At 37.9% G+C, this 25,685-nt stretch overlaps 1 protein-coding gene across 7 annotated transcripts; it reads left to right on the top strand.

The window, feature by feature from the left end:
- The first annotated feature begins 87 nt into the window (after positions 1-87).
- Positions 88-24,814, top strand: RIOK3 (RIO kinase 3). 7 transcript variants are annotated; one of them, XM_049112830.1, is made up of 15 exons: positions 97-321; positions 5,517-5,751; positions 5,866-5,981; positions 6,795-6,940; positions 7,034-7,141; positions 7,351-7,460; positions 8,963-9,106; positions 9,752-9,879; positions 10,884-11,021; positions 17,186-17,383; positions 18,831-18,990; positions 20,459-20,539; positions 20,629-20,718; positions 21,627-21,734; positions 23,111-24,814. In XM_049112830.1, exons 2-15 carry the CDS (start codon positions 5,731-5,733, stop codon positions 23,216-23,218), a joined length of 1,656 nt encoding a protein of 551 aa, XP_048968787.1. In that variant the 5' UTR covers positions 97-321; positions 5,517-5,730; the 3' UTR covers positions 23,219-24,814. The 7 variants fall into 7 exon arrangements, with proteins under 7 accessions (XP_048968788.1, XP_048968786.1, XP_048968791.1 ...); XM_049112832.1 differs by lacking the exon at positions 5,517-5,751 and adding an exon at positions 3,759-3,984 and having other exon boundaries at positions 98-321; XM_049112829.1 differs by lacking the exon at positions 5,517-5,751 and having other exon boundaries at positions 89-321.
- The last annotated feature ends 871 nt before the right edge of the window (positions 24,815-25,685 follow it).

The raw sequence follows: 25,685 nt of genomic DNA, 5'->3' as shown, positions 1-25,685 counted from the left end.
GGCCGGAAGTGCGGCGCGCCGGGGGCGGGGAAAGGAGGCCAGACCGGGGCGGGCAGCCTATCAGAAGCGAGGGTCCCGGCGGAGAGGGCGGAAGAGAAGAGATGCAGTTCCGGCCGCGGCCGCGCCGCCATCTGTCACCTCAGCCCCGGCGCCCGCCGCGCGTCGCCCCAGCCCCGCCGCCTGTCTCCTCGGAGGAGGCTGTTTCCCGGTCCTGCCATCTGTCTGCCCTGTGTCCTCGTTGCTGGCTTCTCTTCCAACATGGATCTGGTCGGAGTGGCATCTCCTGAGCCGAGGCCCGCAGCAGCCTGGGGACCCAGCAAGGTGAGTGGCGGTCGGAGCTGACGCACCTGCCCTGGGTACCCGCGCTGGTCCTCTCAGGAGGCCCGGAGAAAGTGTCAGGCGCCCGGGCGGCTCGGCCGGCGACTCGGGAGGGTGGGGCACGGGTAGCGGGGCTGCCAGTGGCCGCTGTCGGCGGTTGGGGCTCGCTCTCGAGTTCTGCGCCTCGACTCCTGAACCTCCCTAGCAGCTGTCTGGGCCGGGCCCGGTTAGAGGCTCTGACGTTTGAGGGGAAACAAGCATGATCTTGTTTGTCACCGGCCGAGCGAGTCAGCCGAGTAATGCACGGAAAGCCCGACGGGAAGGACACATTGGCAGCTGTTTCCTTAACTTGACAAATGCGGTTATCCGACTTGGGCAATTTCTCGTTTTTGAAGCAGTGAATATTGGGTAAGTCCAGGGCTGATACTCCTCTCCCCCGGGCTGATACTCAGGTGTACACTACCTACTGTGGAAAAAAAAAAAAAAAAAAAAAAAAAAAGGTTATGAGTTCTTATTATCTGCATGGGCTTTCAGGTTTAAACTCTTTTTCTGTATTAACCACCTATTACGTTTATTTCACATTTGGTTTTTGGTTTTCAGACTGCCCCTTTGCATGATAATTTTGTCAGAGGGATGAAAGGACTCTTCTGCCGCTTTATTGAGGGTTTGTTTGAAAGCAGGATTGCTTCAAATTAAGGGATGCTTCAACTGGGATGTTGTGTTCCTCAAATTAAGGTTGGAAGGAGTCCAACTTTTATTAGCTTCCTAATTGTTTTTCACTTGCTGTCACGGAATATTTGTTCCTTTTAAAGGATCACTTGTTTTATTTATTTATTTATTTATTTATGTATTTATTTATTTATTTATTTTTGGATCACTTGTTTTATTAGATCTTTAGGCTAGGTCGTCTTTTTCTTCTTCTTCTTCTTCTTCTTATATTTTTATTTATTTATTCATGAGAGACACAGAGAGAGAGAGAGAGGCAGAGACACAGGCAGAGGGAGAAGCAGGCTCCATGCAGGGAGCCCGACGTGGGACTCCCATCCCGGGTCTCAAGGGTCATGCCCTGGGCTGAAGGTGGTGCTAAACCGCTGAGCCACCGGGCTGCCCTGAAAGTTTAATTAAAGTTAACTTTATGAAAGTTCTCATACAACTATAGGGAGAATTTAAAATAATCTATTGGCAAATGTTGTATCTACGTGTTATTTTGTGTCATTTCCTTCTATTAAGCCTTGTTTATGAGGCCAAGACCAGTAGACATAAAAAGAAAATTAGTAGCCAGATACTAATAAATATATGCTTTATATGTTAAGTTCTTACAGTTAAGCACCTAAAGGCTGATTAAAATGTCAAATAAAAAAAAAATGTCAAATGAGACAAACATTGCTCAGAATACCTAATGTCAGGGCATCCCTGGTGGCCCAGCAGTTTCGCACCGCCTTCAGCCCCGGATGTGATCCTAGAGTCCCAGGATCGAGTCCCACATCAAGCTCCCTGCATGGAGCCTGCTTCTCCCTCTGCCTGTGTCTCTGTCTCTCTCTCTCTCTCTCTCTCTCTCTCTCTCTCTCCCTCCCTCTCTGTCATGAATAAATAAATAAAATCTTAAAAAAAAAAAAAAAAAAAAGAAGGGCAGCCCCGGTGGTATAGCAGTTTAGCGCTGCTTGCAGCCCAGGGCGTGATCCTGGAGACCCTGGATCGAGTCCCACATCAGGCTCTCTGTATGATGCCTGCTTCTCCCTCTGCCTGTGTCTCTGCCTCTCTCTCTCTCTGTCTCTATGAATAAATAAATAAAATCTTTAATAAAAAAAAAGAATACCTAATGTCAGTATATGTGCTGTCAAAGCGAGCGCTAGAATACCTAATGTCAGAACAAATTTCACTTACAAAACTAATAATAAAATATTTGTTGTCATATTTTCATTTAAGTATGCATCATCAGAAATATAAAATTTCATTTTCATCATTTAACAAAAGAATGATCCTGGAATTTATTGATGTTCTACTGGAAGACAGCATTTTCACAGACCAAACAGTTAGTTAGGCTGTATGTATTTCTTAATGCTTTCTTCCTCCAATCTCTTGGAAGACCTAAGGGATTATCGAAGGCTTCGTGGAGGTGGAGATTTGAGGAAGGTCTTGAAAAATGGAAAGAGTGCCAAAGGCCAGCGATTCTCAAAACTTTTTGGTCAGGATGAATTTATACTCTAAAATATCATTGAGGACACCAAAGAATTTTTGTTTATATCAGTTACATCTTTTAATATTTGTCATATCAGAAAGAAAAGTGAAATAGTGAAGAATTTTTTATTAGGTGATTTCAAAGTCATCATATGTTAATACAAATATAATTTTCATTTGTAACCCCCCCATTTTCTAAAAAAAAAACAAAAATAGTGGTTTAGTATTGTATTTTTGCAAATCTCTTTAATGTCTGATTTTTTTTTTTGAGATTTTATTTTTTTGAGAGAGAGAGAGCAAGCAAGCAAAGAGCATGAGTGGAGGGAGGGGCAGAGGGAGAGGGAGCCTGACTAGGGGTTCCAACCTAGGACCTCAGGATCATGACCTGAGCCAAAGGCAGATACTTAACCAACTGAGCCTTCCAGGCATCCCTAATGTCTGATTTAATAGAAGACTTTTGTGATATGTTTTAGTTGAAATATATGAAGGGCAGCCCCGGTGGCACAGTGGTTTAGCTCTGCCTGCAGCCCAGGGCATGATCCTGGGGACCCTAGATCGAGTCCCACATCAGGCTCTCTGTATGATGCCTGCTTCTCCCTCTGCCTGTGTCTCTGCCTCTCTCTCTCTCTGTCTCTATAAATAAATAAAATCTTTTAAAAAAATGTATGAAGGCATGGAGGGGTGAAAGTATGCCATAATTAGCATATAATTATTGTTATTTGAGCATAGGGTACATAAGGGCTGAGACTAGAAAGATAAAGTGGGTCAAATTTTGAAAGACAATCCTTGTTGAGGAATTTGGATTTCATACTGCAGGCAGTATAGTGATTTGTTTCTCACATTCCAGAACTAGGTGATTAGGGAAGCAGTATAGCAAAATGCTGAGGGCAGCCTCTTAAGTTCTACTGCCTTGGTTCAAATCGTAACACTTCCATCTACAGTGTTATTTTGAGTTAAAAAAAAAAAAAAAACCCTTCTGTGTCTCAGTTTCTCAATCTATAAAATGGGGATGATAGATAGAGATATTGATAACTACATAGTGGTTATGTGTCTCAAATAATCTATGCAAATTATACATATTAGGCAAATGACTCAAATATAGTGAATATTCCAGTCTTGTCTGTTACTCTGTTGTCATTGCAAAATGTGGTTGACAGATCTGAGTTAGAGAATACAGCCATTTGCCTTTTGGATTCTGGACTTTGAAACTGATCAGACCAGACATTTCTAGGTTAGGACGCAGCATTATGTATTCTTTCTAGAGGATTCAGAAGTCAGCAGGAGTCATTGGCCAAGAGAAAGCTGTATTCTCTGGATTACAGAGAACGTCAAGATTCTAGACCTCAAAATCCTCACCAGGAGACTGCTCATTTGCACCTGAAGATCTGAGTGAATGAAAGTCACATCAGACCTTGAGAAAGCCTTCCTTGTATTCCCCACATCTGGCTTTATGTGAGGCTGGAATAATTCTGCAGTAGACTAGTATAGGTATGTTCTGGGGGCTGGGTGCATCTCATTAATCTCCAGATGAGGTTAGATAAAACTTGATTCTGATTCACTTAGTCATAAGTATAGTTATCATTTGAGCTTCATCCTAACAACCTGAACCAATTAAATTCCTGAACTTCAATGCTATAGAACCTGAACAAGAGTGGTAGGCCAGCTAGAGTACCTAAACTTGATTTAAAAGTTCCATGGCTAAAACAGGGTGTCTGGGTGGCTCAGCCAGTTAAGCATCTGCCTTCGGCTCAGATCACGATCCTGGGTCCTGGGATCAAGACCCTTATCGGGCTGTCTGCTCGGCAGGGAGTCTATTTCTCCCTCTCCCTCTGCCCCCCACCCCCAGCTCCTATTCACTCTATCTCAAATAAATAAAAAAATTTTAAAAAGTTTTGTGGCTAAAACAGATATCATATGCTATATTCTAAATTCTAAATTAGACACCAGCAGTAGTTAAGGAATGGGTTTGGACTTTATCCTAAAGGTAGTAGGAAACATGAAAACAAAGAGCTTTAAATAGGGAAACTGAACTAATCAAATCTGCATTTTAGAAAAGCTGGTGTGCTATATATGGTGTGGAAAATGGAAACAAGCAGGACTGGAAGCAGAAAGATGAGTTAGGACTCTCTTAATAGAGTAGCCTGGTAATGGGAGGGTGATACCTTGGAGTAGAATCTCAGAAGGAAGATAGAGAAAGCTAGGTCAGTTCAAGAGATTTAGACATATTATTCAATATTAGTGGTCTTACTCACAAGTGTAATCATTTCCTGCTGCTAAGGAAAGCCTGCCCCCTCAAAAATTAGGAATGGTGAAATAAACTTACGGTTTGTATTTCAAGAGGGCTGAGATAGTTATGCCATTGAGGAAGTCCAACTGGCTGATCGTCCAAGAAGAGCCTCACAGAATATTGCTTTGTTGTAGTAGTATTATTTCAAGACTGTTTCTTAGCTTCTAAAGTTCAGAAATGTAGATTTTACTGTTTGTCATTGTTATTTTTGTTTCAACGTATCCCCAGATGTCTTGAGAGCAGCTGACATACACTTTACACATGTAGAAGACTTACTCCTTAAATTAGAATGAGGTGTAACTTCTAAGTGGGCTTTGAACTGTACTAGTTGGTGTAGTCTTTTCCTAAAAGAGAATCTACAGGGGCATCTGGCTGGCTCAGTCCGTAGAGCATGCGACTCTTGGTCTCTGGGTAGTGAATTCCAGCCCCATGTTGGGTATAGAGATTATTTAAAAATAAAACCTTTGGAAAAAGAGAGAGAGAGAGAGAGTCTTCATGGGAAGCCAGATTAAAAGCAGAAGATTATTTGGTGAGCATGCAATCAGAACAAGGGTGGTTGCATGTACTCATCAGATAGTGGGGTAATGCTATAATGGCCTGATGTTCCTCCTCAACTAAAAAGACACACCTACTGAACAGGTTAGAAAGTGCTTTGACAGATTTAATTTCCATTTATCTTTGATTAGATTTGAGCTGGGAGATATTTTTACCTTTTTTTTTTTTTTTTTTTAAGATTTACTTTAATTGAGAGAGAGAGAGAGAGAGAGAGAGCACAAGAACACCCGTCTGAGCCGGGGGTAGGGGGCAGAAGGAGAGGGAGAGATATCTCAGGCAGACTCCTCGCTGAGCATGGAGCCTGATGCAGGGCTCAATCCCGTGACCCTAAGATGACAACTTGAGCCGAAATCAAGAGTCAGACACTTAACTGACAGATACTAGGCATCCCAATGACTTTGAAGATGATTTCTGTAAGTAGGTAATTATTTTGGGTTGATTTTTTTAATTCTCTAAAGATAGCTTTATTTTCAAGTTTAGAAGGTACTTTCATTTTTATGAATTAACCCCTCCTTTTCTTTAAATAGTGTCCATGGGCTACCCCTCAAAACACAATATCTTGTTCCTTGGCTGATGTAATGAGTGAACAGCTGGCTAAAGAATTGCAGTTGAAAGAAGAAGCTGCTGCTTTTCCTGAAGTTACGTAAGTAAAATTCATAAAGAATCTATTTTGTCCAGCAGCTTGTTATGAAAGTTTTAAGATTTGATTAGTGGTTGTCTTGACCAATGATTAAGAAACACATTTTGAAAATCAATGCAGTAGAAAGAGCATCATACCAGGAGTTCACTGATATTTGAGTTTTGGTCCTGATTCTGTGATTAGTTGTCGGTACTATCATGGGCAAACCACTGTGTTTCTCTGGATTTTAGTTATTGCAACAGTTGAACCACATGATCTCCAAATTAGCAAATAGTGAAGTAGGATACAGGTTTGATTAAATATTGCTGTTTTATCTTCTCATATATGTGTTATATTTCCAGAACACAGAAGAAGATTTTTGAGTTTCAGTTTGGATTTATTATGGCCCTTTTATTTATTTTTATTTTTTTTAAGATTTTATTTATTTATTCAAGAGAGAAACAGAGAGAGAGGCAAAGACATAGGCAGAGGGAGAAGCAGGCTCCCTTTAGGGAGCCCAATGTGGGACTTGATCCCAGGACTCCGGGATCATGCCCTGAGCTGAAGGCAGATGCTCAATCACTGAACCACCCAGGCATCTCTATTATGGCCCTTTTAGCATTTTTGTGTAGCTCTCTTAATCCTATTTGGTGCTTTTACAAGCTCCTGGCATTAGTCAAAGGGCAGCTGGACAGAAGATGAATGATTTGATCGAATTTTTCCCTTTTTTCTTCAGTACAATTTGTAACAGTGAAAAGGCACTCTCTAGTCCCATAATTGGTAGCATGTATATATGCAAGCACATTATATTAATTTATGTTGCCTTATTTTGAACAGTGCCTCTGAAGGACCATTTATTACCGGAGAAAACATTGACACTTCTAGTGACCTAATGCTGGCTCAGATGCTACAGATGGAATTTGACAGAGAATATGACGCACAGCTTAGGCGTGAAGAAAAAAAATTCAATGGAGATAGCAAAGGTACTGTGACCTTATTGTGAAACCTCCATTGGGTGGCAGGAAATACTTGTAATGTGTTCCTAAATAAATCTTCATTTGTTTTTGCCTTTTAAGTTTCCATTTCCTTTGAAAATTATCGAAAAGTGCATCCTTACGAAGACAGTGATAGCTCTGAGGATGAGGTTGACTGGCAAGACACTCGTGATGATCCCTACATACCAGGTATCAATGCTTTTATTTTCTGGGGTGAGGGTAGGACAGGGACATAGGAAGACTAAGTTTTCCAATGGATCCTTGTATTTTATATTTACTCTTTGAATCTTGTTTGGTAATTTGCTATTAGATTCAAATATCTTTTCAGACAACATTGAATGCAGGAATTTAGTCTTTGCTACCTTCACATAAACTTGGCTTGTCTTAATCGCCTTTAGCAAAACCAGTTCCTACTCCCAAAAAGGGTTTTATTGGAAAAGGAAAAGACATCACCACCAAACATGATGAAGTAGTATGTGGGAGAAAGAATACAGCCAGAATGGAAAATGTAAGTTACAGGAAGTATTATCTCTGAATCAAGAGTTTTATTGGGATAAATTAAAAACATGGGATTTTTAAATACAATATTTTATCAACTGCAGTAAAACAAAAAAAAAACTTTTAAATTAAAAATAAATACAATATCTTAAATTTCTAAAGATATCTTTCATAAGGATGGATCTAAAAATGTTGTAGATGATAATATAGTAGGACCATGAAAACTCAGCCACTAATGAGAATGTATGTCAGAGTAAAATTCTACAATATTAAGAAAACTAGTTTCATTTGCATTGATTCTAAAATTAAGAAATAGTTCTTATGAAAATAGCATACTTATTTTTAAGCATATTATTTTTCAGTAGCACACCTACTCAAAAAACAGAATAGTGGTGATTTGGGGAATAAGCATGGGAGAGAGAAATCCTTTCTACTTTTTGAATTTTTTAAAACTTGTGCCTAAACTACCCCTGCAAAAACAGAAATAAAATATAATTTAAAAACATAGAAAAAGAAACGTTAGCATTCTTCCTCCTTTATAAATCTTATGGTTAATAGAAAACATTTAGACTTTATTTTTTTATTTATTATTTATTTTTAAAGATTTATTTATTCAGAGAGAGCGCGAGAGAGGCAGAGACACAGGCAGAGGGAGAAGCAGGCATCATACAGAGAGCCTGATGTGGGACTCTATCCAGGGTCTCCAGGATCACACCCTGGGCTGCAGGCAGCGCTAAACCGCTGCGCCACCGGGGCTGCCCACATTTAGACTTTAGAACACAAATAAAGTAATGTCTACACACCCAGCGCGGGGCTCAAACTCATGACCTCAAGATCAAGAGTCACATGCTTCACTGAGCCAGCCAGATGCCCCGTAAACTTAATTTTAAATTCTAGAAATAGTCCAGGTCTGACTCAAGAACAATCCTCTCCAATAGAACTTTCTGTGATAATAGAAAAGTTCTATATCCCTGTTAACTAGTAGTAACCGTATTTGGTAATTGAGCACTTGAAATTTGAGTGATGCAACCAAGGAGCTGAATTTTTTATTTAATTTTAATATATTTAACTTTACCCACATGTGGCTACTGGCTACTATATTGGACAATCAGCTCTAGAACATAATTATCATGGTGTGGGCATAGCTTGCTATATTAACCCACTCCTCAAAAATAATTAATTATAAGATTGTATTTCTTTGGTAAGATTTATCTAGCCTTCAAAATATAGTGTGTCCTTTGTCTAATGTAAAAGCAAGGTGCAAAGCATATGCTGAAATACCTTAGTTTTTAGATGTGATTTAGTATTTTCTGTGCTTTTCTTAGTCTTGCTCTCCTTTCTGTTGGGTTTTTAAGTGAGTTATTTTTTTTCTCTGTAATACCAATGGGTTCTGCTTTTGTAGCTTAATTATCGACTAAGAAACCTGTTTCAAGTAAAAACTGGTGTTATTTTTTTCTTATTACCATCCCTGTTTTTAAAGCATTCAGATACTAATCTTTTTCTTTTTGGCAGTTTGCACCTGGGTTTCAGGTAGGAGATGGAATTGGAATGGATTTAAAACTATCAAACCATGTTTTTAATGCTTTAAAACAACATGCCTACTCAGAAGAACGTCGAAGTGCCCGCCTCCATGAGAAAAAGGAGCATTCTACGGCAGTAAGTATTTTTATATTTTTTTTCTTTGGTGGAAGGTTCATATTAGAAAACTTTATATTTGGGGAAGAAACAAGACTTCATGTTTGACTTTTTTTTTTCATGAGATTGACTATTCAGATATAATGTAACGGTTCTTAATCACTTATTCAAAACTAAAATTTTAGTGGTCATAATTAAGTTGAATATGAATGTTTTAAGATTTAAAAAATTGTTTCTTGTTACACTATGACATTTATTGTTAATAACTTACTCTGTAATGTTTTATATTAGTGAAGATAGTATCTAATATCTTGAGAATAAAGTAAATTTTGAAACTTTAGAAAAACTAATAGTAACTACAGGAGCAGAGCTATTTAAACTTTGAAGATAAACTAAGATTTTGATTAAGCTAGTGTCTGATTCTTAATAGTTCTTTTAGATATTTACTTTTAAATACATTGGAGTTACAATTAACGGATTGTATTTTGTTAATGGATTGCATTTTGACAGCACTCTTTTAAGAGCCTGCTATACATATACAGCTAGGTAAATTAAATCATAAAACTAAAAAGAAGTATATATTTTGAATGCTAGCTACTAGAAATGGCTCAGAAAATGTTTTGTTATTACCAGTTGTTTTCATTTATAGTGCTTTATCTTTTTCAGGAAAAAGCAGTTGATCCTAAGACACGTTTGCTTATGTATAAAATGGTCAACTCTGGAATGCTGGAGACAATCACTGGCTGTATTAGTACAGGAAAGGAATCTGTTGTCTTTCATGCATATGGCGGGAGGTAAATGAGCAAAATAGAGTACCATGTGTTAATAAATCTTAGCCCCTTCTTCCCATATAAATGGATTTACACAAAATCAGTGCTATATGGCAGGCAGAGTAATTTAAAAGGTGTTATAGAAAGTCTAGACTATAAGGATGTGCAAAAAAACCCACATTCATCCTAATCTCACCATCCAGAGATAACCATTAATCAGTTTGTATAGACTCTGTTAGTCTTTTTTCTATACATATTTTATTTTCTACATTATTGTAATCATACTGTATCATACAGGCTGCTGTAAGTGACAGAGCAAAATTTGAAGCTAGGTTTGTCTCAAAACCCATGGTCTTTACACTCTGGGGTCTTTTATCATCAGATTGAGGGGGATATGCTTAGATCAGTTACTGATTCTTGCCCTTGTAACTCTGATCCTTTAAGAAATACCAATTAAGTAATGCTTGCATCATTTAAGGAAACATCTTGTAAAGATCTCATGCCAAATCCTACCCACTTCACTTTTGTTACAAGGGCTTACATGAGTAAAGAATGGCACGAAGAAGGGAGATATTGTTTAAAGTAGACCCTGTTTAGAGAATGTGCTTAAGCCAGGAATGTGAAATCAGTCTGGTCACTTACCATTGAAAATCAGCAAGGCTTACTACCTCAGCAATTCCTTTACCTTAATAATGTTTATAGACAAAAATGTAAAATAGAGTCCAGAATTATTCTAGTTCTTTTTAGGTTCAGAAGGTATTTACTGTATACTTAAGGGGATTCAAACATTTATTGGTTAAATCCTTGCTTTTGGTTTTCTTAACTATTTAGTTAGTCCCCCTTGCTAGATGAGACATGCATGTATAATTGTATATCAAATTATACTGTTAAGTTTCAAAATGAAAAGGATAAAAATGAATATTAAGATAAAATAGCTCAATATTAAAAAAAAAGCTCAACATTTTTCAGGCTGTGTGATCTGGAGCAATTTACTAAAGCCTTTTTATTATTTTTTTTTATTTTAAAAGATTTTATTTATTCATGACAGACACATTGAGAGAGAGAGAGAGAGGCAGAGACACAGGCAGAGGGAGAAGCAGGCTCCATGCAGGGAGCCTGATGCAGGACCCAATCCTGGGACTTCAGGATCACGCCCTCGGTCGAAGGCAGGCGCTAAACCGCTGAGCCACCCAGGGATCCCCTACTAAGCCTTTTTAAAAAACTGACCCTTGTTACCTCATAAGATTTTGTGGTGATAAATGAGATCATATTTGATCATGACTGGTATATAGTAATCTTAATATTTATTTTTCTCCTTTAAGCTTTGTTAACCTCTTCCCAAATTTCATTTAAGGGTTTCATAATAAGACCAGGCAAATATAATGGAATGGCACAAATTAAAATGAGAGATTACTCATGGTAGAAATTAAAACTCTACAGAAAGGATTAAAATGGAAAACAGCCTTCATGTTATCAACTCTCATCTCACAGATCTTTTCTTCAAAGATAACCACTGTTAAGTTTTTAGTTTAGTCTCCCAGGAATTTTTATGCACATATCCCTAAATTTGCTTATGCAAAACAGATTATATTCTCTGTTCAGAATCTTAATTTTTCAGTTAATAGTTCTAAGCTTCTAGCACCCCATTTTTATAGTAGCACATTCCATTATGTTAATGGTTTTATGGTATAGCAAAGAGGAGAACATTATAACAGTAACTGTTATGGTTGATAAAAGATAATTATATAACAGAGTAAGTACACAGATAGAAATATCCTTGTACATTTACATTGATGTGCTTTTGCAAATATACATTAAGCTAAGTTTTAGCTTTGAAATTACTGGCAAAGACTATGCATTCTTTTTACTTTTGGTTAAATAGTGGAAGGCCTCAATGAATGGAGAGTACCAACTGGCTATTGTAGCAAGCAGCATATCTAGCTTTTTTTTATTTATTAAAATTTTAAAAACATTTCTTATATATCACACCAAAGGTCAGAAACCAAATTGGTGTTTGTCTTATAATTTAGTTTAATTTTTTAAAGATTTTATTTATTCATTCATGAGAGACACCAAGAGAGAGAGGCAGAGACACAAGCAGAGGGAGAAGCAGGCTCCATGCAGGGAGCCTGATGTGGGACTCGATCCTGGGTCTCCAGGATCACGCCCTGGGCCGAAGGCAGGCGCTAAACCTCTGAGCCACCCAGGGATCCCCTGTCAATTTTAATGGTAGGGCAAATACAATTTCCTCTAGGAGCTAGTCCAATCTGCAGGTTGTTGTAGATTCTATAAATGTCAGTAAATACTGACAGATTGCCCTGTGAGAAGGTTAACTAATTTATGCAGCAGTATGAACCTGTTCTCATCCTCATTAACACTTAGTATTATCACACTTAATTTTTTTTTGTTAGTGTAAAAGATGAAAAGTACCATTTTGATATTTTGGTGTGCGTTTATTTATGATTAAGGTTGTACATTTTTCCAAGTACTTCATTGGCCATTTGTATGCCTTTGTCTTGTCAACTGCCTTGTTTATTCTTTGTCCATTTTCCATTATGCTTAATGATACTTTGATATAATGAATGATCTCTCTTTCTGGTGGAATTGATATTGTAATCTGTGCTTGAGCATTTGTGAGTTAGCAAAACTAGATAGCATTCGGTTTTCTACAAGTTTTCTAAAAGTAAATGCTTTTAAAAGTTCGCAAGTTTTCTATGCTGTATAGCAAATTACCACAGACTTAGCGTAAAACAACACTCATTTATTATCTCAAAGTTTCCTTTGATCAGAAGTTCCAGTGGGCATGGCTTTGCTGGACTCTCTGGTCAGACTCTCACAGGGCTATAATCTGGGTATTGGCTGGGTGGTGTTCCTTTTTGGAGCTTAGGGTCGTCTTCCCTGTGGTTTGGTCCCCTGCCACTGTAGGACTGAGGTCTCTGCTTTCTTGTTGGCTGTCAGGTAGGGACCACTCTCAACTTGTAGAGGTCCCTGCAGTTCCTGATCATGCTGCCCTTTTATGAAACAGGTCACTTCTTCAAAGCTAGTAGGACAATCTCTCCCTCCAGGCAGCTAAGACTGAGTCTTAAAGACAGTGGAATGTAATCCAATGGCTATACCATCACCTTTGCTGTATAATGTAAGCTAATCAAGGGAGGGAACTGTACAGAGTGTGTACTCCCGGGACTGGGATCTTGGGGGCCATCTTAGGACTCTGCCTACCATAAAGCTGTCTAGTTTATATCACTTTAAGGTTGGCTAAGTAATCAACAATCATTGGTATAGTAACCGGTGCTTTTCAGGGAATAAAGTATAAAATATGTTTTGTATTTTCAAAGAACTTAAAGCATAGTCAGGAGGAGAACATTACAGCAAGAGCTGTTAGGGTCAATAAAAGAATTACACAATAGAATACACAGTTGTGCAAGTGAGATTTGCATATGGGATAGAAATAGTGAACAGAACAAGAACAGTACCAGTTACATTCAGGGCAAAGGTCAAGATGAAGATCTCAACCTGGATTTTAAACAATAGGCAAAAAAAAACAAAAAACAAACAAACAAACAAAAAACCCAAAACACACAACCCAACAGTATGGTGTTGAGTGCAAAAACCGAATTGCTTTTAATATATACAGTATACCATTTATTAAATTTTTAAAGTTATATACAAAATAACATACAGATTTTTAAATATAGATGCTTGTGTGTGTGTATTTATATAACTTTTAGAAAGACTAGAAAGATACTATTCATGATGATGATTGCCTCTGGAGAGATGGAATAAGGAATAAAACTATCAAGGGTGGTAATTGAAGGGAACTTCAGCTTTATCTGTAACACTTAATTCTTTTAAAATAATGAAAGGACTAGAAATGGGAGGATTGAAATTTAGGCAATGAGAAATTGACAATGAGATGGGAAAGTGTATGTTTAGAGGTAACGGTATAAAACTATACAAGCAAACTAGAAATTGATGAGGATCTTAAAAACTAGGCAGAGGGATGTGTAATTTAATAAGAAACAAGGAATTTTATGAATCTTATAAATTAGACTCTATCCTAGATACCTTCCAAATAAGGAATCTCTCCTATGGTATTTTTTTTTTTTAAAGATTTATTTATTTATGATAGAGAGAGAGAGAGAGAGAGGCAGAGACACAGGAGGAGGGAGAAGCAGGCTCCATGCCAGGAGCCTGACGTGCGGCTCTGTCCCGGGACTCCAGGATCACACCCTGGGCCAAAGGCGGGCGCTAAACCGCTGAGCCATCCAGGGATCCCCTCCTATGATATTTTTGATATTATTTCATCTACCTTATGGTTAAAGTATTCCAATGACAGAAATTTATCATTTCAAAATCCAAAGATGTCTATAATATCTTTAAATTACTGGGAATTTTTTTCTGGTATAGAATCTCTGATCTGTCTCCTGAAAATTAATTCACCAATCCCAAATATTTGTATGGCTAATATGTGCTAGGCACTCTTCTAAGTGTTTGGAGTATGGCCATGAATGGCATAAGGAAGGTCCCTGAGTTCATAGAATGTATTCCTCGACATCTCAAACCCCTTCCAAAACAGTAATATGCAAAAAACATCAGATATGTGTTGTGGTAGTTAAAATATACTGATGTCATTGCAATTGGTTGACTACTTTTTATTAGTAGAACAGGAAAACTCTGGTAAAGTGACATTTAAACTAAGATTTGAATGGCACATCTAGGATACAGTATAAAGATAGGTGGAAGTACATTCTAGACTAGAGAACAGCTAGTGCTAATGCCTTAAGAGAGGCACAGACTTGGTATCTCTGAGAGCCTATGAGAAAACCAGTACACTGGGAGCACAGTTGTGAAGGGGAGAGAGGAGGCTGGAGAAGTAAGCACAGCTTAGGTCAGGCGAGACTCTGAAAGCCCGGGTAAGGAGCCTGCTCTTTAAGTGCAGTGGGAACCAAAGCTGTGATTTGAAAGATCACTCAGACCGCTGTGTGAAAAATGGATTAGAGGAGGGGTAAGAGAAGAAGGAGTAAGGCCAGTTAAAAAGTTATTGTAGTTTAATAAAGTTTTTTTTTTAATTTTTATTTATTTATGATAGAGAGAGAGGCAGAGACACACAGGCAGAGGGAGAAGCAGGCTCCATGCACCGGGAGCCCGACGTGGGATTCGATCCCGGGTCTCCAGGATGGCGCCCTGGGCCAAAGGCAGGCGCCAAACCGCTGCGCCACCCAGGGATCCCAAAAGTTAGTGTAGTTTAAAAGAGAACAGTGCTTTGCACTGTAACATTTTGCGGGGAGTGGGACAGGGAGGAAAAGTAACAATAGTCCATATGTCCCTGGCATCTATTCAGAGCAGTGTGCAGAATGTAATGCTCTTTTGTAAGAAAGGTTTTATGATTTTTAAAATAAATTTAGTGAACTTAAAAAAAAATAAAAGAGAACAGTGCTTTGGACTAAGGAGGTATAGTGCAAGAATAGGAGAGACCATAGGAATGTCTGAAGGTAAGAGTCAAGGGTGTGTGCTATTGGATGGGATGGATGTAAAAGGGTACATTCTTGGCTAGAGAAGCTGGGTGGTTCCATTTACCGAGATGAAAGTATGAAGAAAGGCAGGTTTAGGGTGCAATTGATAAGAATTTTGATTTGGACATGTTACATTTAAGATGCCTGCTAGACCTCCAAGTGCTGTCAAGGGATCAAGTAAATCGACCTGGAGTTCTGGAGAGTCAGGACTGTGGGTAGAAATGTAGGAGTTACCTGTATATAGATGATATGTTTAAGGCCATAGGGCTTAATGAAATTTCCCGGGTAGAGAAGACAGAGAAACAGTTGGGAGTCCTCTAATGTGAGATGGACTGGCAGAGTAGGAATCAGCTGGGAACATACAGTACAGAAGGAAAGGGTTGAGAGTTTGAGTCATAGCCTATCTTCTGGAAATAGAGTTCCTTCTTCTCCAGATTAACATGCCTTCACATATTTAAAGGTAAATACAGTAGTCTGTCGTTCTGTCCTCCTTTTTGTTCATATTGCCACCACCATGTTTTAAGCCTTTTCAGTGGCTCACTATTGAGGGGCATTATATTAGCATCCTAAATAGGCTCCATACCTCTGGACTCTTCTGCCCCCTTCTATCCTGATATTATCATTGATTTGATCCTTATGAAGTGTGTCAAACCCTTGGTGATTCCTACCACCCTTGGGAGTACATCTGGGCTTCTCACCCATGCAGTCTGGGCTCTTCACACCTCTGCCTCCATCCTATCCCTTAGCTCTGATTTCTTTCATTTCCCCTTTCCAGCCAAGTCTTAACTGTAGTGTTTGCATGTTTGTCCTTCCTCAGACATGTCCTGTAATTTCAACTCTACCTTGTTAATACTGTGACTGTGCTTATTCATAACCTACCCATTGTTTTGGTTGTTTCAGTTGCCACCTATATCACGAAGCCTTATCTGGCCTTCCCAATCCAAAGGGACCTGTCCTATTTGTGTACTTCTTTTTTTTTTTTTTTTTAAGATTTTTATTTATTCATTCATGAGAGACACAGAGAGAGAGGGAGGCAGAGACACAGGCAGAGGGAGAAGCAGGCTCCATGCAGGGAGCCCAATGTGAGACTCGATCCGGGGACTCCAGAACCATGCCCCAGGCCGAAGGCAGGCGCTAAACCACTGAGCCACCCAGGGATCCCCTATTTGTGTACTTCTTTTATTTTCTCCTGCCTCTCCTTGCATACTCATGGGGCAGGGACCCCTTTACTCACCTTTTTGTCTGTTAGAAGTGAAAGAGACATTTAATTTTTTTAAAATTATTTTTATTCATGAGAGACATGGAGAGAGGTGGATGCACAGGCAGAGGGAGAAGCAGGCTCCTCGCAGGGAGCCTGATGTGGGACTCCATCCCAGACCCTGGAATCACACCCTGAGCTGAAGGCAGACGCTCAACTGCTGAGCCACCCATACATCCTGAAAGACACATTTTAAAAAGTTCTATTTTGTTGCTTTTGTTGAATTTTACCCATAAACCATCCCAGGTAGATTGTAGCCTATTTTAAAGTATGTATGTTTGCTCTGTTCCTCAAGTTTATTTGATAGTCATTAAGTGAAGATTCTATTCTCGATTGTTGAAAACTGGTTGACAATTTATTTGAAAATGTTTTCTTTAAAAAAAACCAAATCCTAAGATTTTATTAAGACCCAAAACATGAAAGCTTAAAAAAAAAAAAAAAACCCAAAGCTTGACATTCTTAGAGAAGACAGAACTGCATTTGTATCATAGAATTTTATTTTGAAATTGTTTTACTTATGAGCTGGCAACTTACACGTTTTTTTTCTTCTTCCATTTAGCATGGAGGACGAAAAGGAAGATAGTAAAGTTATACCTACAGAATGTGCCATCAAGGTATTTAAAACAACCCTTAATGAGTTTAAGAATCGTGACAAATATATTAAAGATGATTTCAGGTTTAAAGATCGCTTCAGTAAACTAAATCCACGTAAGATCATCCGCATGTGGGCAGAAAAAGAAATGCACAATCTCACAAGGTAAAGAAAATCATTGTGCTAGAAGTTATCTAGGGTAATTACCTTTTTATATTAGACCTACTAGCCAGGCAAAAAAAATCCATGCTTTCTTTTATATTAATTTGTGGAAATTATGGAAGGCCTCGAAATTCTAGTATTTAATGAGGCTTTCTATAAGAAAATATTTCCTGAGTATAACCTGAATTCATACTTTTAGAATGAATAGGCATTTTCTGTATTCTTTCCTTAGTAAAGTTTGAAGGAAACAAAGTCATTTTTTCCCTATGACTATATGCTATCATTGTTCAGCTTCCAATTAGGCTTGTGTTAAAGAATGATTTGCCTTTTTGTTTCAGAAAATATTTATTACATCTAATGTTTGTTAATTTGGTAGTGGCAATCTGACCAGTCAAATTGCATTTTGCTTCAATTTATTAGACTTGGTTCTCAATTCCCTAAGCAGAATTTATCAACATATTTATCAACCAAAGTAATAGTAATCTTTCTCATTAATAAACCTTCCATATCTTAATCTCTAGTAAAGGCTTAATTTTTGTTTGTTCTAAAGATGTTTGCTTTCAAATGTGATTATCCATATTTATTAGTTGCAAAATTCTTCTAATTAGTAGGACTTGTAAGTAGAATAATTTTCTAAGAGGTCTTGCTACCCTTCAATCTCTTTTCTATACTTCTCAGATCTCATTCCTGCCTTTCTTAAAATTCTTCAACAGCTCCTATAGTCTTTAGTGTAAGTTCAAAGACTTTCTCTGGTGTGGAGCCCACCTGTCTCTGTAACCTCAACCTACATTGCCCTTCCTCTGACTCAACATCCAGCTATGTTGATTGATAAACATTCCCCAGATGGACTCTCTTGAATGCCTCCATGCATTTCCACAAACCGCTTCTAGCCTAGACCAGTGTTTCCCCACACTGCCTTAATTTGGCTAATTCCTATTCAACCACTTCTTTTTTTTTTTTTTTTTTAAGATTTTATTTACTTATTCATAGAGACACACATGGAGAGAGAGAGAGTGAGAGAGAGAGAGGCAGAGACACAGGCAGAGGGAGAAGCAGGCTCCATGCAGGGAGCCTGACATGGGACTCAATCCTGGATCTCCAGATCGCGCCCGGGACTGAAGGTGGTGCTAAACCACTGAGCCACCCAGGCTGCCCTCAGCCACTTCTTATACTAAGTCATCCTTGATGCTGCGTGCTCCCGTGGCTCCGGCCCACAGCCCTACCCGTGTGTGTGCCACAGACACTGCGAACTGTCTCCTTCCCTGTCTGTGCCTCCCAGCAGTCCATGGCTCTGTAAGGGGTATAGGCCGTGTTTTACTGTCTCTGCATCCCTTGCCCCCCAGGCAGAACCTAGTGGCAGATCATTGCAGCCCTTGGTAGATATTTGTTGAATAAGAGAAATATTCTCTCCTTCTGATTTTTACATTCTTAATTCTTTCTTTCTGTGTAGAATGCAGAGAGCTGGAATTCCTTGTCCAACAGTTGTACTACTCAAGAAACACATTTTAGTTATGTCTTTTATTGGTCATGATCAAGTTCCAGCCCCTAAATTAAAAGAAGTAAAGCTCAGTAGTGAAGAAATGAAAGAAGCCTACTACCAAACTCTTCATGTAAGTTGTGCTTTCTAAAGCATTCACATACGAGTTTATAAAAATATTGTCTAAACCTTAAAAAATGTCCTAAAATAGTACTATTTTAAGGTGATGTAACAAGAACAACAAACTGAAGTGTGTGATAGACTATTGACACTGAAGAGTTATATTTATATCAACATGCTGTTGTCTTGAGTCACTTAAAAGTCATAGAGCTAAGGAGCCCATGAAGCCTTATTGGTTTAGCATTAGTGACACAGAAGCATGAAGCTCTTATTCACAAAACATTCTATTAAATAAAAGTTGACATTTCCACATGTACCAGATGTCATGCCTCATTAGTTTGTATGCCTTCTTGAATGTCTTAGCTCTTAGCAGCTAAGAAAATGCCTGTCATTGGGCAGTTGGCGGTATGCAGATTTGGTCTCATTATGAGTGATGGTAAAAACTGAAGATGGGAGAGAGTGGTCTCTCATATGTGCATAGGTCTTAGAATTGGGAAGTGCACCTCAGGAGCCTTGAGGCCATTTATGCTTGGAGACAGCAACTAAATTCTATCTGAGGTCCTTCCCGCTTAAGAAAATGTTACTAATACTGTCTTCATTCCTCTGTAGTGTTTTTTTTTTTTTTTTTCTTTAAGTAAACTGTCCCCCCAACATGGGGCTTGAACTCATGACCCCAAGATCCAGTCACATGTTCTACCAAGTGAGCCAGCCATGTGCTCTGCCTCTGTAGTTGTTTGAGTTGAACAGTAGAGAAGCCTCTGTGCTTTTTATGTGGTTTCTGCATGAAGCGCTCATGTCTTGCAGCAGCTGATATGATTATGAAAGTGTTATCCCAATACTTTTTTAAGATAGAGCTAGGGAGATAATCCAACATTCTCTGCTTCCAATAGGAAAGGAAAATTGAAAGGAAAATCAAGTTCATTTTTCAGGTTTTGTTGGGCGGTGGGATGACTGGGAAAGAGATGAAGTAGTGATAACACTTTCTCTATTTTATTCTATTAAGGCTGAAAATAAAACATTAATGCTTATTTCTGCCATAAGAAATCAATAATGAATATATAATGCCACTTAATTTATAAAAATATCTCTTCCTTACTATGTCTGGCAAGAAGTACTTTTTACCTTGTATAAAAAGGTGAAAAAAAAATTTTCAACCACTTTCCTTTGGTTAGTGGCCATAAAATGGTTGCTTTCTTATCCTGTGGGGAACCAGGTCTGCTCCTTGGTCTCCTGATCTCATTGCTGTCACATAGACGAGGAAATAGAGTGTCATACTTATCTACCCCTTTTTCTCAATGTTCCCCGACCCTGCCTAAAAATAAAAGACAAAAAAATTCAATCTTAGACTGCACAAAGAGGAAATAAGTTCTTTAATGTAGCTTTGCCTTCCTGGAAAGTTTTGGTTGGCACAGACATTTTAGTTACATAGGTAAATTAGAATTGTTGCTTACGCCCTAAATGTCTGTCTTGCCTCCTTACAGTTGATGCAGCAGTTATATAACGAATGTACACTTGTACATGCTGACCTCAGTGAGTATAACATGCTGTGGCATGCTGGGAAGGTGAGGAGCACATTTTGTTAACATTCACATGAAATGACTTGATGTAAATTACTAAATGTGTACTGAGTGTCTGCTCTGCATTGAACTAGGTCTGGTTGATTGACGTCAGTCAGTCTGTGGAACCAACCCATCCTCATGGCCTGGAGTTCTTGTTCCGTGACTGTAGGAATGTTTCACAGGTGGGCATGCAAACTAATATATCTTTTTTTAGGATGTAACAGATACAAATAGTTTTCTCACCCCTGAGATAAGTTGGATGATTGTTTTCTTAGAAATTGAAGGAAGGGTTTGATTACCGACTACTTTCGAGATAAAGATACAGAGATCAATTTGTCAGAGTTCATTTTCAACAATAATTTGATGGCATGCCTCATATTTGGGCTATTGAATTAAATTTGCAAGGGAGTGAGTTTTTATTTTGACTGCAGATATTTAAGCAGTCAAGCAGATGTTTAATACATACACAGTGCTTTGAGCACAGCTCTATTAGCAAGCCTACATGCCTACTGCCATTGTTATTACTATTAAAAAGAAAATAGTCGCCTTAGTGGTATTGTGTCTGATTACTGGTTCTGTGAGTTAGAGCAAACAGATGAGGGAAGGGAAGGTAAAACTCAATAATCAACAGAATTGAATCACATTTATTTGCTATTTCTAAAGGAAATTAATTGTTAGCAATAGATTCAGGTAAGAATAATCTTTCTAAATGATAGAATAACTTCATATTGGAAATAATTTCTGAACCTACTTGAAGATTTTAATTCACAGGATTTAGTGAATATTTTGAATCAATACATTCAAAGCAGTGCCACCCAGTTTTATACATACCACTCATTTATAGCTATAGAAGCTTATATTATATGTAGCTATACAATGTATATAGATTAAATCCAGAAGGCCACAGGGATATGTTCAATAAGACAAATAGCAAGTAGAACCTGAGCAGCATAGTTAAACTTGAAATGAGAAAATCTGGTTTAAAAATTTTGGAAGGAATTCACTGGTATCTTACAAGTTTACTGTTCTCTGGTATTCGTGTTCAAGAGAACCCTGCTGTGTCTCCTACTGACTTATATTTCTTTAATAGTTTTTCCAGAAAGGAGGAGTAAAGGAAGCCCTGGGTGAGCGAGAACTCTTTAATGCTGTTTCAGGCTTAAACATTTCAGCAGATAATGAAGCTGATTTCTTAGCTGAGGTAAATGTTTTGCGGCGTTGCCTTGCTAATGGAGAACTAGATGGAGTAGATAGCTGAAACTCGGAACTCATGTTATATATTTTTTTTAAGGTTTTACTTATTTATTTGTTTTAGAAAGAGAGAATGATGACGAGGGTTTAGCAGAAGGAGAGGGAGAGAGAGAATCTCAAGTGTAGAGCTTGACACAGGGCTCGATCTCATGACCCTGAGATCATGACCTGAGCAAGACCAAGAGTTGGACACTTAACTGACTGAGCCACTCAGGTGCCCCTCATTTTATTCTTTTATCCCTTCAAAAGCAAAATTAGAGATTTTTCTTTCCTTGAGATGTTTTCGGTCCTCTTCAGGCTTAAAACTAGACTCACAACAAAACACTTCAAGTTTGGTTAAGATGGACAAGTAACACCACTTCCAGTGTACTGTTGCCTCTATTTTTGAATGAGGAAGCAGACTGGAGAACACTCTGGATGATACTGCTTTCTGCATCTTTATCTTTATCTTTCTATAACACGTGGCCCCTACCTTTAACTGAATATACAGAGTTAGCTGTGGTCATCCTTAGAAATACCAGTCATTACAATATGGATCTACAGAACCATTAAAAAAAAAAAAAAGCTTCCTCCAGAGAAATTCTCTTAAAATTAAACAAAAACTAAAAAGTAAAATAGCAGCTAATTACTCCCAACAGTATACCAAAGCAGAGAGTGATTATAGAGTCTGTTCTAGAACTCCTCAGTATGATTTGAATTTGGCGAAGCTGTGCTGGAACTTAAGGGTAGAAGGGAAGTAACAGGAAGATGGTAAATCTGGCCTCTAGTACAGTACAATTGCTCAGTAAGTAGGTGTTACTATTGTTGAACCAATGTTAGAATTTCCTTTTTCTTGTTTCCTGAAAGCTTTATAGAGTACACAGTAAGACCTGTGATCCTGGGCAGCCCCGGTGGCTTATCGGTTTAGCGCTGCCTTCCGCCCAGGGCATGATCCTGGAGACCTGGGATCAAGTCCCACGTCAGGCTCCCAGCATGGAGCCTGCTTCTCCTTCTGCCTGTTTCTCTCTTTCTGTGTGTGTCTCTAATAAATAAATAAATAATCTTTAAAAAACAAAAAACAAAAACTGTGATCCTAGCTGCTAGCTTGATAAAGACACTAAATATGGGCCCTGATAATACAGTCAAGTACAAAACAGACACATGTGTGTTACCCTGTAATGTGTATTTGTGAGACACTGTAATGTGTGTCACACACACTAATTCTAATTCAAGGCCAGCATCCTTAGGAATGACCTAGTTTTAATAGTAAAAATACTGGTTCAGTTAGAAGTATGATTTCTACAAAGTAAGATTTTGACAAATGGATTCAATGTATTAATTTTGTAGATAGAAGCTTTGGAGAAAATGAATGAAGATCATGTTCAGAAGAATGGAAGGAAAGCTGCTTCATTTTTGAAAGATGATGGAGGTCCACCAGTCCTATATGATGAATAGCACCAACACCCACTGCTTTCATTGTTAACACAGGGGTGATTGTCAGCTGCCAATGGCAAACGAAGTTATGGGTGACTTGAAATACCAAAACATGAGGAGTGTACAATGGTGCTTCTGTGCTTTTTTTCCCCTTGTAACTCATGTGCCAGATGTGTGGGATTTGTAGTTCAGCATTGAGAGAATAAAATGTCACTACCTCTCATCTTATGAACAGGATAATATAATTCTTTAACAGCTATAGGTTATCTGGCTGAAATCAACCTGATTTTACAGGATTTGTGGTATAAAATGTTTTGATGAGAATTTTTAAAACTTAGGTAACATTTCCAAACATGGGAGGAAAGGACAGGTGTGTTTACAAGGGAGGCTTTTATTACAACATAATTGCTTTTTTCACCTCCCTGCTTTGTGTTACATCTTTCCTCAAATATTTTATTGGCCTAAAATTAGCCCTTCTTTTTTTTTTTTTTTTTTCCAGATTGTGATCATGATTCTGTAGGAAAATTTCTTCTCTCTAGAGGTGATATAAATGAAAATTTGGTTTTTAAATGACTGACGGAAATAGAAATTGATTGGTACATCATGAATATAAACTGAATTTTTCTTTTCCATACTCATATTCAAGACAAGGCATCACAGATCTCTGAAAAAAATATATAAGAACGTATTAACTATTCAAAATTTTACATTTAACTTTCAGTTTCTCTACATTTAGATGAAGTGGTTAGGATAAAACTCATGGTGCAGCTGCTTTGCATTTATAATGAAAATGTAAATTATCTGGAAGCATGGAACATAATTAACCATGTTTGACATATTTTAATGAAGTCAGTGAAACAAAGTTCAGTTTACTTTTTATTCAAACTATGTCCTTACTGATTTTGAGAGAAATAGAGCAAGCTAATTAGAAATATTAAATAATCATGTGATAAAAAGTATGTATAAAACAACTTGGGTACCAAATTAGTAATTTGAACTACTGGCCTCAATCTTTAGTACTGGCTGGATGTCACTTCTTTTTTATTTTTATTTTTTTGGATGTCACTTCTTAAAGCAAGCACTCTAGTGGGAAAGTACATTGGCTTTGTTAGGGTTGACTTTGTTAATGACAATGTAATCATTCCTCCTATTACTGAAGTCAGATGGACTCTAGAGACCCAGATTTATGCTACTATTAACCCAAACTTTCTGTCTGGTACTGGAAAGTAACAATCTAAGAATCATTTACACTTGAAAGCTTCTTTAACATTATTTTAAAATGCCAAATATGTTCTTTCTAGAAAAATATTTATTTTTGTTTCTGTTATATAGCTTTTAACTACATTTCAGAGAAGTGTGATCTTTGGATAAATACTCATTACATTTCTGAAATGTTTACTACTCTGAAACAGGGATTTAGATGACTGGTGGTTATTGGCTTTACAGAAATTTCAGAGAACTAATTTTAAAAACCATGAACCATTCAAAAAAAATTTTGTTTTGTTTTCTGACATACTCTGTTTGACAAAGAGCAGCAAACCATTGCTGTGTGGCATTCTTGGAGTGTGCTGTGAACATGCTTTTTAAAATATTAAATATGAAGAGAGCATTTTAGAATTGGTTCTTTGTGTGGTTTCTTACTGTTCTTTATGTTAACTTATATCCTGGCACCAAGTTACTCCTGTATAAAATTGAGTAGTGCTATCTTAAGCAATTTTTTTCCCATTCAACTTCTCATATTTAGATTTCAATAAATGACCTACTTCACATTACACATAGGTTTTTCTCTTGTGTATCAGAAGGTGGTAAGTGTTGATTTGCTAATTAAAGACTCAAATACCAAAGGGGGAAAAAAACACAATTTGGAAATAAGAATATTTTGTTTCACTTTATTGGAAGTGGGTACATGAATATCTCTAAGTTACAGAAATAAGGATACTATAGAGGATTTTTATATCAACAAAATAATTCTTTGCATTTCCTTTTTATTAAAAAATCAACTTTTCTGCTTATAAAAGTAAGACGTGTGCTCATTTGAATTTAAATATTACAGAAACTCAGAAGTGCTAAAATAGGAGTCCCTTGTATTCCAGAAACCACTGTGTATAGTGTGGCATGCATCCCTGCCAAGTTTTTTTGTTTTTTGTTTTTTGTTTTGTTTTGTTTTCAGCATACATTCTTATTTTAAAATATCTGAATAGGGTGCCTAGGTGGCTCAGTGGTTGAGTGTTTGCCTTTGGCTCAGGTGGTGATCCTGGGGTCCTGGGATTGAGTCCTGCATGAGGCTCCCCTGCAGGGAGCCTGCTTCTCCCGCTGCCTGTGTCCCTGCCTCTCTCTGTGTGTCTCTCATGAATATATAAATAAAATCTTTAAAAATTAAAATAAATAAATAAAATATCTGAACAGAAAGCAGGATGCAGCGAGACTGCTGATGGTGAAATGCTGGTCATGGGAGACCTCTAAGGAAGATGAAGGATATGTAGTCCCT

This window comes from Canis lupus, chromosome 7 (assembly GCF_003254725.2).
Source record: "Canis lupus dingo isolate Sandy chromosome 7, ASM325472v2, whole genome shotgun sequence".
In the NCBI taxonomy this organism is placed as follows: domain Eukaryota; kingdom Metazoa; phylum Chordata; class Mammalia; order Carnivora; family Canidae; genus Canis; species Canis lupus.
The sequence above is the reverse complement of the archived record's forward strand: the minus strand, read 5'-3'. Positions and strand labels throughout refer to the sequence as shown.

Excerpts from the sequence above, each read along its gene's own strand:
- RIOK3 (XM_049112829.1), top strand. The coding sequence starts at position 259 with ATGGATCTGGTCGGAGTGGCATCTCCTGAGCCGAGGCCCGCAGCAGCC. Across the intron at positions 7,142-7,350 it reads TGATGATCCCTACATACCAG|CAAAACCAGTTCCTACTCCC; the intron begins GTATCAATGCTT and ends AATCGCCTTTAG. Across the intron at positions 20,719-21,626 it reads ACTGTAGGAATGTTTCACAG|TTTTTCCAGAAAGGAGGAGT; the intron begins GTGGGCATGCAA and ends TTTCTTTAATAG.